The sequence below is a fragment of the Centroberyx affinis genome, unplaced genomic scaffold (assembly GCF_046629955.1).
Source record: "Centroberyx affinis isolate AG114_WGS23_722 - 3 ecotype Tasmania unplaced genomic scaffold, CSIRO-AGI_Caff_v1 ptg000313l_1, whole genome shotgun sequence".
Taxonomy (NCBI): domain Eukaryota; kingdom Metazoa; phylum Chordata; class Actinopteri; order Beryciformes; family Berycidae; genus Centroberyx; species Centroberyx affinis.
This window is the reverse complement of record NW_027278990.1, coordinates 25,325-37,322: the sequence shown is the minus strand read 5'-3', so window position 1 is coordinate 37,322 and position 11,998 is coordinate 25,325. Positions and strand designations below refer to the sequence as shown.

Genomic DNA, 11,998 nt, shown 5'->3' with positions numbered 1-11,998 from the left:
ATTTGTTTGTTCGTTCGTGGGTGTGACTCTCTCTGCCATGCACACTGCTTAGGGGAATTATGCACTGTTTAGGCTACAGAGCCCCAGAGTCCAGGCAGTACTGTAGAAGTCAAACAAGCATCAACAGCTGGAGCCTGGTGCTGTACATCCACATACCAGGAAGTACTGTAGCTTGTGATTTTCTAACTGTAGTGGTCAAGTCAAGCAGTCAGTGATTCTCTTAGTGATTCTCTTAGTTCCAACAACACTGTGCTGCCACAGCACTTTGATGTTAACAGGTGGAGTTTAAAGTCAATGTATAGTTTCACTTACTCCAATCATGCATAACACCCCACCTCACCCCTCCACACAAGCACCTAGGAAGCGCTAGCGTAGTGTAGAGTATTTATGTATGTAGCGTCTCTAGCGTCTGCAAAACAGCATTGGACTCAATTCAGTCCTCCCTCTTTGGTGGAATGGAGCATGTTTCACTGAGACGCTCAAATCCAGTCCTGGGCCCCATCCTTCTCATTTTATACATGCTCCCCCTCGGCTGTGTCATCAAGAAGCATGGGATTTCCTTCCTATGCAGACAACATTCAGTTATTCAGAAAAACTGCCCCATGTCCCTCTGCTGCCCCATCGAATCTCATCTGAATTTCTCTGTAGCACTTTGAGATTTGATCAAAGAAGAACTCAAGACGAACTTAACTTCAACTTAATCATAAAGTTATGAATGCCCCTGGATATCTAAAATCTCAAATTGCTCTGGCTCAAAGTCAACATTCCTATAATACCGCTCTGCAAACTTTAAGTTCTGCGTGATCCCAATGTGAAAATCTCTGCTGGTTTTGCGTCCTTAGTATCAGTTTGGAGAACTGTCTCCCCCTGCAAATTAAAACCTGTCGCCATTTAAAAAGGAAGTGACAACATTAGAAATTGAGAAGTGGGCATTATTAGGACAATTTAGCTTGTGCCATGTACTGTATATCCTATGATATTTCCATCATGTGTTTATTGGGTTTTGTGTTTTATGGCAGGTTATTCTTTCTTCGAGGACCACAATAGAAATACATGTTTTAAGTAACAGTTTCTTGTGCTATCATCTGGGGTCAAATACACATAATTTTTAATCATGTATTTTTTTATTTCCCAAATCAAATCACGTCTTTATCACATCAAAGCTAAGCTAGGCTAGGCTAAATTAAGCTAAAACAGTGGTGATTATGTTGCGTTCCATTTACCACGGAAGTCGGAAGTCGGAGCTGGGAATGACGTCACACCCGAGTTGACCGCGTTCCAGTAATTCAAGTCGGAAAACCAATTAGTTATTTTTATTTCACAGGGTGGGGGAAGTGGGGTTTGTTCTAGCCTGGTTAGCCATTGTTATCAATACCAGTTGATAACAACGCATTACGCGGTATTTTGCGCATACAAACACTGTAGCAACATGTCCACAGATTTAATGAGACACAAATAAGACAGAAGTACTAATAAACAGTATATTACTACAGCTTGAGGCGGAGGGAGATAGAGGACTTTCTAGCAGCCAGGCGGAGCAGCCATCTTGGATTTTGAGGTCGGAGTTGGTGAGGTTCTCCCGACTTTCCGAGTCGGAAATCCAACTTTAGGGGGCGTTCCAGTTGAAATTTCTGACTGGGAACTCGGAAATTCCGACTTCCCAGTGCAAATGGAAAGCACCATTAGTTTCTCCTGTCTAGTTGAAGGTGTGCTAATCAGTGGTATACCAATCACCTGGTGTAGACTTTGGTTGGAATGAAGACCTGCAGACTCTCGGCCCTCCATGGCACATGGTTTGAGACCACTGATATAGTTAATCTTATCAATATCTCAATGGTTTTCAATCGAATGGTCTTCACGACTCAGAGTCCTGCTGGTTTTCATTCTAGTCATGTAATCAGGGACTGATTTACACCTGGGACACCAGGTGAATGCAATTAACTGCAATTAACTAGCTGGTAGGATAGAAAACTAGCAGTCTGGATCCCAAGGGCCAGGATTGAGAACAACTGAGATATGATAATATAAAATATCAGTGGTAACAAAGAAAATATGTATTTGTTTTCATCCTGACATCCTTTCAAGAGCTCACTAATTTTGAAAAGTTGACTGGGATTGCAACTATCTGCTTAATTAGCTCGAGAGATCTTTTTCTCTTCAGACTAATAAGGATTTCTGTAGTAACATTTGGACCAAAGATTTCATATTCTATTTTCATTTTTTTTCTTTCGTCAAGTTTCTTCCAGATAGATTTGTGTATATGAGAACATACAGACCATCACTCAATTTTATTGGAATACTATTTTCATATGACATTAATTTGCTTTTATGCCGTGCACGTGTGCGTGCGAGTGTGTTTTCAAGTGTAATTTAATCATGACACTGAGAATTACTCAGCAGTTTGAATGTGATCTAAGCCACTTTGATGTGTGAGGGTGTTTGATCCAGCCTAGCTTCTTTTATGTGTTAGAGTCTAACTTTCTCTGACATCCCATGGTTAGCACTCGCAGTTTTGACTGGAGAAAATATTAAAAACACATATTCATCTTCATATTATAGGCGGCCTAGAAGCCATATGATGACTAACCCTAACCAAACCTTGAAAAAAAATGAATTGTTACAGAATAATTGATTCCTATATTAGTGAGGTACATGAGGTTGCTATTGTAAGATGAAATCATTGATATTTTCAGATGAAAATATATTTTAAACTACTATAAAGGTTATGTAAATCCAGTTGAAATCTTTGACAATGTGCTGTTCAGTTTAACCTCATGTATTGTATGCCTATGGAATAAAAAACAACACAAAAAACAACAAAGAAGCCATAGATCCCATCTGTTCTTTTATTTGGGTCATAAACACCTTGACAATTTTAGCTTTTACTCCATTTTGGGGATGTTGCAAAATAAATGTTTGATGTTGTTTCTCATCATAGCCCTGATGCTGCACGTTTAGCATTGAGTGTTCAAGGTCATGCATATTGCGCATAATTTGAATAATCTCTTCATTATGCGCAATCTCCATGCTTCTCTGTGGCATTTACATGAATATTGCGCTGCAGATACAATACAGCAGCTGTTTTTTCTGAATGCCTATGGGATTATTGAAAGCAACACACTGGCCATCCATCTTACTGTGGAGAAACGCTCACAATTGTCCGGATGCTGTGGAGCAGAAACAAAAGAGAAATTATTTCATTAGGATATACACAGTGGTTTTCAATAGCTCCGTGAAAAGAAAGATGTGCATTTTGTTGTGAATTGCAATATGGGAGAACTGGTTTGAAGTATGATTTGAAATAACTTGCCCCCTAGTTGTGCAGCCCCCCCACCCATCTACTGTACCAGACGGGCTAAAGCAAATGTTCAAAGCCATTCCATGGATTTCAGATAATAACTGGCTGAGGTGTGGAGCTTTCTAAGTAAATATTGCTTCTATAGACTAGCGCTTATAAATTCTTAATCGGTGGATTTAGTGAGTCAGAACGTGAGTCATGGGAAAAAAGAGAGTGTAAAGTTACCATTGGCCATGCTTCATCAGTTCAATGGCATCGTTGACCTGGTCCAAGTTCATGTGATGGGTGATGAACTCATCCAGCTTCACCTTCTTGTCTAGGTAGGCATTGACCATCTCAGGTACGCCGTCCTTACTCTTAAAACCTGATACACAAAATACATAACAGTAACATTTACATTTTCGGCATTTAGCTGACACTCTTATCCAGAGCAACTTACATTGAGAGAGCAGGTAGGGGTTCGCTGGCTTGCTAAGTAAGGAAAGTAAGTTACCTCTGTACGTTAAAACATTATGAAGTCTATTTCCCTCCCACTTACAGATTGGACTGTTACATCAGTCAGTGATAATGACTTGACAGGTGTCTCACCTCCAAACAGGGAGCCCTTCCACGTGCGTCCAGCGATGAGCTGAATGGGTCGGGCAGCGAAGTCATCCATGTCTGTCCAGCCAACCAGCACACTGACACCCCAGCCTTTCAGACAGGACTCCAAGGCACTCCGCTAGATCAGGAGAAACGGCGCAGGGTCAGTTACAGAAATGGACTTGTGACTGGAAAGTTTGAATCCCTAACCAGCTGGGGAAAATGTGGGAGGGGAAAGTCAATGAGTAGTGCTCGCTGCCCTTCCCTCAACACCTACTGTCGAGGTGCCCTTAGGCAAGGCACTGAACCCCCAACTGCTCCAGTGGAGCTACTCAGTGGCCAGCAGTACTGGGCAGCTCCCATTATGAATGTGAGTAAAAACTGTATGTGAACTGTGAAGCAGGGTCACAGAACTTGAATGGATAGAATGGTCTTTCCCATTCAAATCAACATTCCAGGACGGTCGGAGTGGCGGCCATTTTTATGTGTAACGTTGGGCTAGCTTCCGTATAAACTGACTTGTGTCAAGTTGCTGAGGTGAGAGGTTTTACAGCACTGCTTTGGAGTGGAAAACTGGCATTGCCGCTGAATTAAGTTGTCACTCATGCCACCACTAGGTTGCTGCTGTAGGGTAGGTCAAACGTTTTGTGCAGTTAGTGGAAGTGGTTATAGCTGTGCTAATCTGTTTCAGCCAATGTCCATTAGCTGTTTGAAGTTAGCGAATGCCAACTTTTCTTCTCCACTAAAGGTAGGCTAAGCTATGTTAGCATTTAAGGGGCTATATTAATTTAAAGGTACCTGTTTGATGATGCGTACCAGCTAGTTTTGCTAATATGCTGATTTTGACGAGAAGAGCTAATGAGAGAAGCACAATCCTTGATAATGTTACGTTAACCTCATCACAAACAGCTGCTTTCAGTTGAGTTTTGACAGTTTGCTAACAGACACATCTGCAGTTCTCAAGCAAGAGTGACAGACTTTACAGCCTTAATGCCCAGACTTGCATTGTCACCATAGCAACTAACTCTTAAAATCCATAGTCGGCATTTTATGCTGTACTAGCCAAATTACCATAGCAAATAGTGGAAGGAACGTTCTATCCATTCAAGTTCTGTGAGCAGGGTCTTGCCATGAACAGAGCAAGTGAGTTCAGTTGACTTTCCTTAGATAATTATAATGAATGTTCTTGATGACAGAGAAATGAGAGGAGTGTAATTTCTATTGCAAGACTACATCAAAGCTACATAGAAAGTCCTCTATCTCCCTCACCATGACTCCCACATTCCCGACACATTCCAGGGAGAAGTCCACTCCTCCGTTGGTCATCTCTGACAGCACTTGGCTGATGGGTTTGCTGTGGTCCTTGGGGTTCACGAACTCGGTGGCGCCGAACACCTTGGCCTTCTCAAACTTGTCCGGGTTGATGTCCACAGCAATGATCCTCTTGGCTCCCGCGACCTTGCAGCCCATGACTGCAGCCAAACCCACGGCTCCCAGGCCAAACACAGCACATGTGGAGCCCGCTTCCACCTAAAGAGAAAGAGATTAGGGTCAACACCGCACTGTAACGAACACCATTCCTCACTGACCACAGATATGATGGTCTAAATGTTCTTTCCAGAGTTTTTAGCACAAAAATGGTCCATTTTAAAGATACTCTAATACCTGCCCAAACTATTGGCCTTCAAAGTCCATATTGGTCTAACCCAAACACATATTCATGCACCTTGGCGGTGTTGACAGCTGCTCCATATCCTGTGCAGACCCCGCAGCCGAGGAGACAGACTTTGTCCAGAGGGGCTGCTGGGTTGATCTTAGCCACGGCCATTTGGTTGACCACGGTGTACTGGGAGAAGGTACTGGTTCCCATGAACTGCAGCACCTTCTGGCCCTTACAGGTAAACCTGCTGTCTGAGTCCGACATCACATCGTAACGATCACTGGCCCTGCATAGGAGAGTTGATTAAAGTGAAAATCCAACCAAAAACAAAATTTGTGTATCCCTTATCCAGAGGTGTCAAGACAAAACCTAGAGCTGCTCCACTGACAAAGACAGGGAGAATTAAATTGGAGGATACTAAAATGTTTGTTTGAGAATAAGTCCAAGTTTTGTCCCAATCATCAAGACGGACTTTAGCAAATACATACATAATGCAATCATGCTTGCTTTGAGCTGAAGCAAAGCAGTTGTGTTGAGTTGAATGAAAAAATAAAGTTGAAGAGGGAGTGCAGATTGGCTGGATATTAATGCTTAGTGAGCTTACCATCCGTTCTCACACAGGTTGGTCTTAGGACTCTTGCAGAAGCGACATTCTCTACATTGAGAGATGAACAGAGGAATCACCTTGTCTCCTGAAAGACAGACAGAAGAAATGTTCCCAAGCGAATTTTAAGCAAACTTTTGGAATGTTGCAAAAAATAAAATGTGAATTAGGTGTCTTTCCATCAGCTGGGAGTAAATAGGCTTCCTGAATACATCCACGAGAAAAATGGAAAGTATTTCAAGAACTGATTAGTCTTGGGCATGTTGGTATTGTTCTTTAGTGTTGGCTAATGTTGGTCACATTTCATGCTGTCTCAAGACGTAAAAGAAATGCCCTTGGCAATATAGTTTGATGTACCAACTAATGTTCATACAACAGCACCTACATTTTTACACCTTTTTCGACAAAAAAACAACCATCCTCCTCAAGTGATCGTATAAACTTTTAGCAATTTTGTGCCATTTTATCAAAATCTGCCATTTACATTCAGCCCTTCAATACACCATAAATTGATCGGAAACATCGTGGATAAGCAATTATATAATTTTATAATTTAAAGGTATAATATGTAACATTTCCGCATTAAAATATCTAAAAACGACTAGACCTATGTTATATATTTTTTTGAGTTGTGTTATCCCAAATGTTTCCAACAATGTTCAAAGCCAGAGAAATTTGTAATTTTATTCAAGGTAATGGTGTGTTTCATTTGGTCGCCTGTGAATGCCGTCATATCCCCTTTACCCCCTAACTTCCAGGGAAACACGGGAAACACTAGATGATACGTCAGAGGGTGAGGAAGGAAGTCGGCCAACTAGCTAGCCGCTCTGTTGTTTTTTTCATTCTATTGTTTTTATTGCTCACTCGTGACGGATCACGATTATTCATTCCCGTTTGCTGCGCGTTCTGTCGCCGAAAAAAAACTCCCATGATCCCATGCTACTTCATGATGTCATCAAACTACGTCTTTTGTTATTGTTTTGATTGAGAGACCCCTAGCGGCAGAAATTACATACTGTACGTTTAATTTATATAATTTTTTGTATGATTTTTGTCACAAACTAAGTTCCAGTGCAATTGCACTTATGTCTGGTTTGTGTGTTTTTTCGTTTATGTGCGTATTTGTACAGTACATGCTTTTCCGACTTGATTATTATCAAGACCTGGCTGGAATTCGGTGACTCCGGGCCCGACGCTCTCCACAATGCCAGCTCCCTCATGGCCCAGGACCGCTGGGAAGCCGTCTTTGTGCTTTCCCTCAAACAGGTGGTACAGGTCAGTGTGGCACACCCCGGTCGCCACGATCTGCACCCAAGACAATGGAAACACTGATGGTTGTTCTTGTTTTTCTGTTAGGTGGTACGCACCTCATGCTTTCTTTAAAGCTGCTTTAGACAAGATTTTTATGTAAAAATACACCCGAGGTATCAGCATAAATCACAAAGTGGGACTCTAGATGCTAATGTAGGCAATGGAAGGTCCTCACAAGTACAGTAAGTACACAAATGTGTGTGTATGCGTATGTCTCTCACCTTGATGCGGATCTCGTTGGCCTGAGGAGGAGCTACTTCGATGTCCTCAATCACCAAAGGCTTGTTGGGCTCCCAGGCCACCGCTGCTTTGCACTTGATAACCTAAGAGAGAGTCACACCACAGGAATCAGCATCAGATCTGAATAAAAATACTGGGGGCTTCCACAGTTTAGCCATACTGTATAGTGAAAGAATTCACTTGCTGCACTATTCCCATTAACACAACCAAAAAACATGTGACAACAAAACATTTTCTCCAGGGTCAGAGGTTTTCAAAGTCTGAATCAGAAGGCCTCACTACAGAAAACACTGAGATAACTGGGCAACTTGGTCATTTACATAGGGAGGTTTTCACAATTTTTTTATATTATAGATTTATTTCTGATATCATCTGCTCCTGGAAAACAACAAACATGAAAAGCAACAGTTTAAAGTCCATGCATAAGTCATAAAGCAATACTGAATTGAACGCTATAATTGAGTGTAACAATAGGCTTGGCAAATTCAGCATCCCAGAGTGAAGCAGTTGTTTTCACCCTTGATATGGGCCACATAAACAAATGGTTTTGACTTGAATTTCAAATTTAGTTCCCCTGAGGTTAGTGTCTGTTTGTCGAACTTAAATGAACCCTTGGGCTTCCAACAATATCTTGTTTTTGGCTTACTAGCATCCTATCTCTGCCAATATCAGCAGTTACGCAAGGCAGTCTGGATACTTTCAAATAGTATGCCAAGCCAAAACACGTTAAATTTCATTGACCTCAGAGAGAAGAGAAATGGAGAGAGAGGAAGAGAGAGATAGCTAGAGAGCAGTAGCGATAAGAGAGAGAGAAAGAGAGAGAGGGAGGTACTTTAAGGTTACGAGACCTAAACCACTATTCATCCTTATTTTCTTGCACTAGACTTAAGGGCAAACTTCCAGAAGAACTTTGACTTCATTTGGTTTGCTTGATTTTGGGGCAATAGCTAAAAAGTATATGTGACAAATAATCCTTACATGTGCATATTTGTAACCAGAGAATTCAATCGTCATCATCAGTGGTAAACTTAGTACTACACCCATCCACTGAATCATCATGCACACACACAATGAAATTTAAATCAAGTTTTCAAACACTACAATATCACTTCAAAATCTGATAATATTCTTGTAAACAATTTTATTAATGTGAGATCCTGTTATATTGCTATCCGTTATGTTTTGCTTTATTGTCTAGTACAGCATCCCCATGTAGCTTATTTAGTCTGTGCATGTACATATAACACAAGTGTGTCAAACAGATAATATTATGTGACATAGGCAATATTCCTGCACATATCACAAAAAAAACTCCACAAAGATCAAATGAAGCTCAGTGCACAAGTGTTGATGTTTGTATACCTACCTTTCCAGCAGTTGCCATGCTTTCTTGCTGCAAAGACAAAGAGTTAAGACAGAAGAGAAGAGCTGGGAAAGCAGAAGCTCCGGGACAGGAGTGAGAGGAGGAGAGGACGAGCGGTCTTGGACTTGAGGTTTAAATACTACTGCAATACAGAAGGGTCAAACAAACATCCACAAGGGGAGGGACTTTGGACGCTTCTTAAAGTGCTATGAGATGACCATAGGCTATTAATACTGAGATTACATTTTCAGTCCACTACAGATAAGAACACTTGACACTCCTTATAGATCCTTGTAGTCCCTTTTTAGACCTTATGGGAAAGTTGATTCAATATTTGCAGTCAGGTTTGTGGGCTGAGGCTTCTAGAACTTTGCCCTTCACACCCACAGAGCTACATACATTATATTCACAACTGGGACCTGCCCAGTACAAACACAGGTTTAGAATGATTTCATGATGACTAAAGTTACCCCTGAGTTTAACTGATTTCCAGGTGAGCGTCATTAAAAAGCGGGGTTAACCGTGTCCAGAGCAGGGACAGCTAACCCTGGGCTAAAGTCGGGGATGATGCATTTTGGTGAAGACCAGTGAGAAACGCTTATTAGCCAAGAGATGAGAGACAATAATTGCTGAGGTAGGGGATAGAGGCAGTCATTCAGTATCTCCACCCAGATTTTTAAGCTACTGCCTAAGCTATTTATGCAGCTGTGTCACTAAACTCCTAGCAACTGCATCTGGCACCGCATGGAGGTCCACTGGAGAATTGGCTGTGCACAAATAATGGCTAAACAACCAGGCTAGAAACAGAGAGATACCTAAAGAAGACTGTTGTTGTGCGAATGTAGGTCAATTCAGTAATGTTTTACGGAAAAGTGAATAACCAAGATAAGGCAGATTTGTTTCCGAATGGTTACTGTGACACAGTAAACTGTAAACTTAGCCCTAGTCTCTACTCCAAAACACTCTTGTTTTTTTGTTTTTTTTGTTAGCTAGCGAAATAGCTTGCAGGCTCAAGAAACCAGTGTTAATGTTAAGATGCGACAATAGTCACTACTTATGCTAGCTTCTCCTAGATATTCTGTAGCTATAGTGTGCAAATCAGGTACAACATGACAGTAACGGCTGACCAGACTATGGTTAGCTAGCTAACAAGCTGACATTATCGGTAACACTTTATAATAACCATCATTAATAAATGGTAAATTGATAGTTAATTAAACTTTAGTTAATAGTTATTTTACTGTTAACAAACAATGAAATGATCATTAATAATGTTTACTAATTATTAGTAATGCTATAATTTATGTTATTTTATCATTAGTTTGTGTAATATAAAATCATTTGTTTATAAATGATATATTGTATCATAGCTGATAAGAGACGGTAAAAAGGGTAAAAAGCTATGATACAATATATAATTTATAAACAAATGATTTTATATTACACAAACGAATGATAAAATAACATAAATTATAGCATTACTAATAATTAGTAAACATTATTAATGATCATTTCATTGTTTGTTAACAGTAAAATAACTATTAACTAAAGTTTAATTAACTATCAATTTACTATTTATTAATGATGGTTATTATAAAGTGTTACCACATTATCTAAACACAAAATCAATCAAATATCACTGGCAAAATTAATCAGTTCCCAGTCAAAAGTAGAAAAGAAATTAAACAAGTCTATTGAATTCTGTTGAGACGGTCAAGTTGTATGTTTAGAAATGTAACCAGTTCACAGATTTGTTGCCAAAAGGCTGAGGACCTCCAGTAGCCCCCTATGTGAAATCCCCACCCACCCTCATTTTCAAACACTCTTCTTATCTATTCCCTAATCATCTTTGTGTGGGCTATTTCCTGACGTCTTCTCATTGAGGGAGTGGTGGCTGTAAACACAAGTTATTTACAATGCAAAGATAATCTAAGGCTCAACCAATCCTCTATGGATATCAACAGTCAACACACCCTTTAAATTTTCTGTGTATTTATTGCCTTCAGGCCTGAGAGGCCTTGGGAAAGTTTGGCTGTGTAAGTGTGCACACCCCTTATAGGCAAGCATGCAGTACTGGGAACCTTATTGTGATTGTTAGGTTTATTAGGGGTTGTAACAACGCATTATGAAATAACATCGCATTATGTAATAACACAACAAATTTTCACTTCATTATGTAATAACATCCGCATTTTGTAATAATCTGCCGCATTTTGTAATACACAGCTTGAACGCAATATGTAATAAATTTCCCCGCATTTTGTAAAAAGTTATTACCTATTGCGGTGTGTGTGTGTGTGTGTGTGTGTGGCAGTTTCTATGTCTCTATGAACCCTCAAGTACAGTTTCTATTAAGCTAAGGAATACAGTGACACTTAATGTAGTTTTGACCAATGAAAGATACTACTAATCTACTGAACTAATAGTATCTTTTTAAAATTAATTTTGAGTCAGTATGATTCATGCTAGAATGCATAAAATAAACATTGTTGTTATAATGTTATAACGATTTTTATGAATGACGACATCCATTTTGGTTGGTTATTACATAATGCACCATATTATCACATCTTCATCAAAAAAAAAGTGCAACTCCTGTATTTTGTAATAACCACTGCAATATGTAATAATTTATTACAAAATACAGGGAAATGTATTACATATTGCGTTCAGGCTGTATATTACAAAATGCGGCAGATTATTACAAAATGCGGGTGTTATTACATAATGAAGTGAAAATGTATTACATTTTGTCGAGTTATTACATAATGCAGTGTTATTACATAATGCGTTGCATATTGTTTTGTAACTCTCATACCAATTCCAATTGGTATGGCAATTGTACCAATTGATGCCAAACTATGTACAAACATCCGGGCATCCTAGATCCATGTCAGCAATTTGATTTTGTTTTTTTGTTTTTTGTATTTTATGCAAAAC

General features: G+C 39.8%; 1 protein-coding gene across 1 annotated transcript; it reads right to left on the bottom strand.

The window, feature by feature from the left end:
- Positions 1 to 2,838: 2,838 nt before the first annotated feature.
- On the bottom strand, positions 2,839 to 9,149 carry LOC139640936 (alcohol dehydrogenase 1). The gene is made up of 9 exons (XM_071515139.1): positions 9,062 to 9,149; positions 7,677 to 7,778; positions 7,308 to 7,449; positions 6,145 to 6,232; positions 5,607 to 5,826; positions 5,150 to 5,410; positions 3,887 to 4,019; positions 3,524 to 3,662; positions 2,839 to 3,167 (listed from the first exon to the last, which is right to left on the bottom strand). The coding sequence occupies exons 1-9, from the start codon at positions 9,077 to 9,079 to the stop codon at positions 3,134 to 3,136; spliced, it is 1,137 nt and encodes a 378-aa protein (XP_071371240.1). The 5' UTR covers positions 9,080 to 9,149; the 3' UTR covers positions 2,839 to 3,133.
- Between the last annotated feature and the right edge of the window lie 2,849 nt (positions 9,150 to 11,998).

Bases quoted from the DNA above. Each gene is read 5' to 3' on its own strand.
- LOC139640936 (XM_071515139.1), bottom strand. The intron at 6,233-7,307 runs GTCTTGATAATA...TCTGTCTTTCAG, and splicing joins AGTCACCGAATTCCAGCCAG to GAGACAAGGTGATTCCTCTG. The intron at 5,827-6,144 runs GTAAGCTCACTA...TCTCCTATGCAG, and splicing joins AACCTGTGTGAGAACGGATG to GGCCAGTGATCGTTACGATG.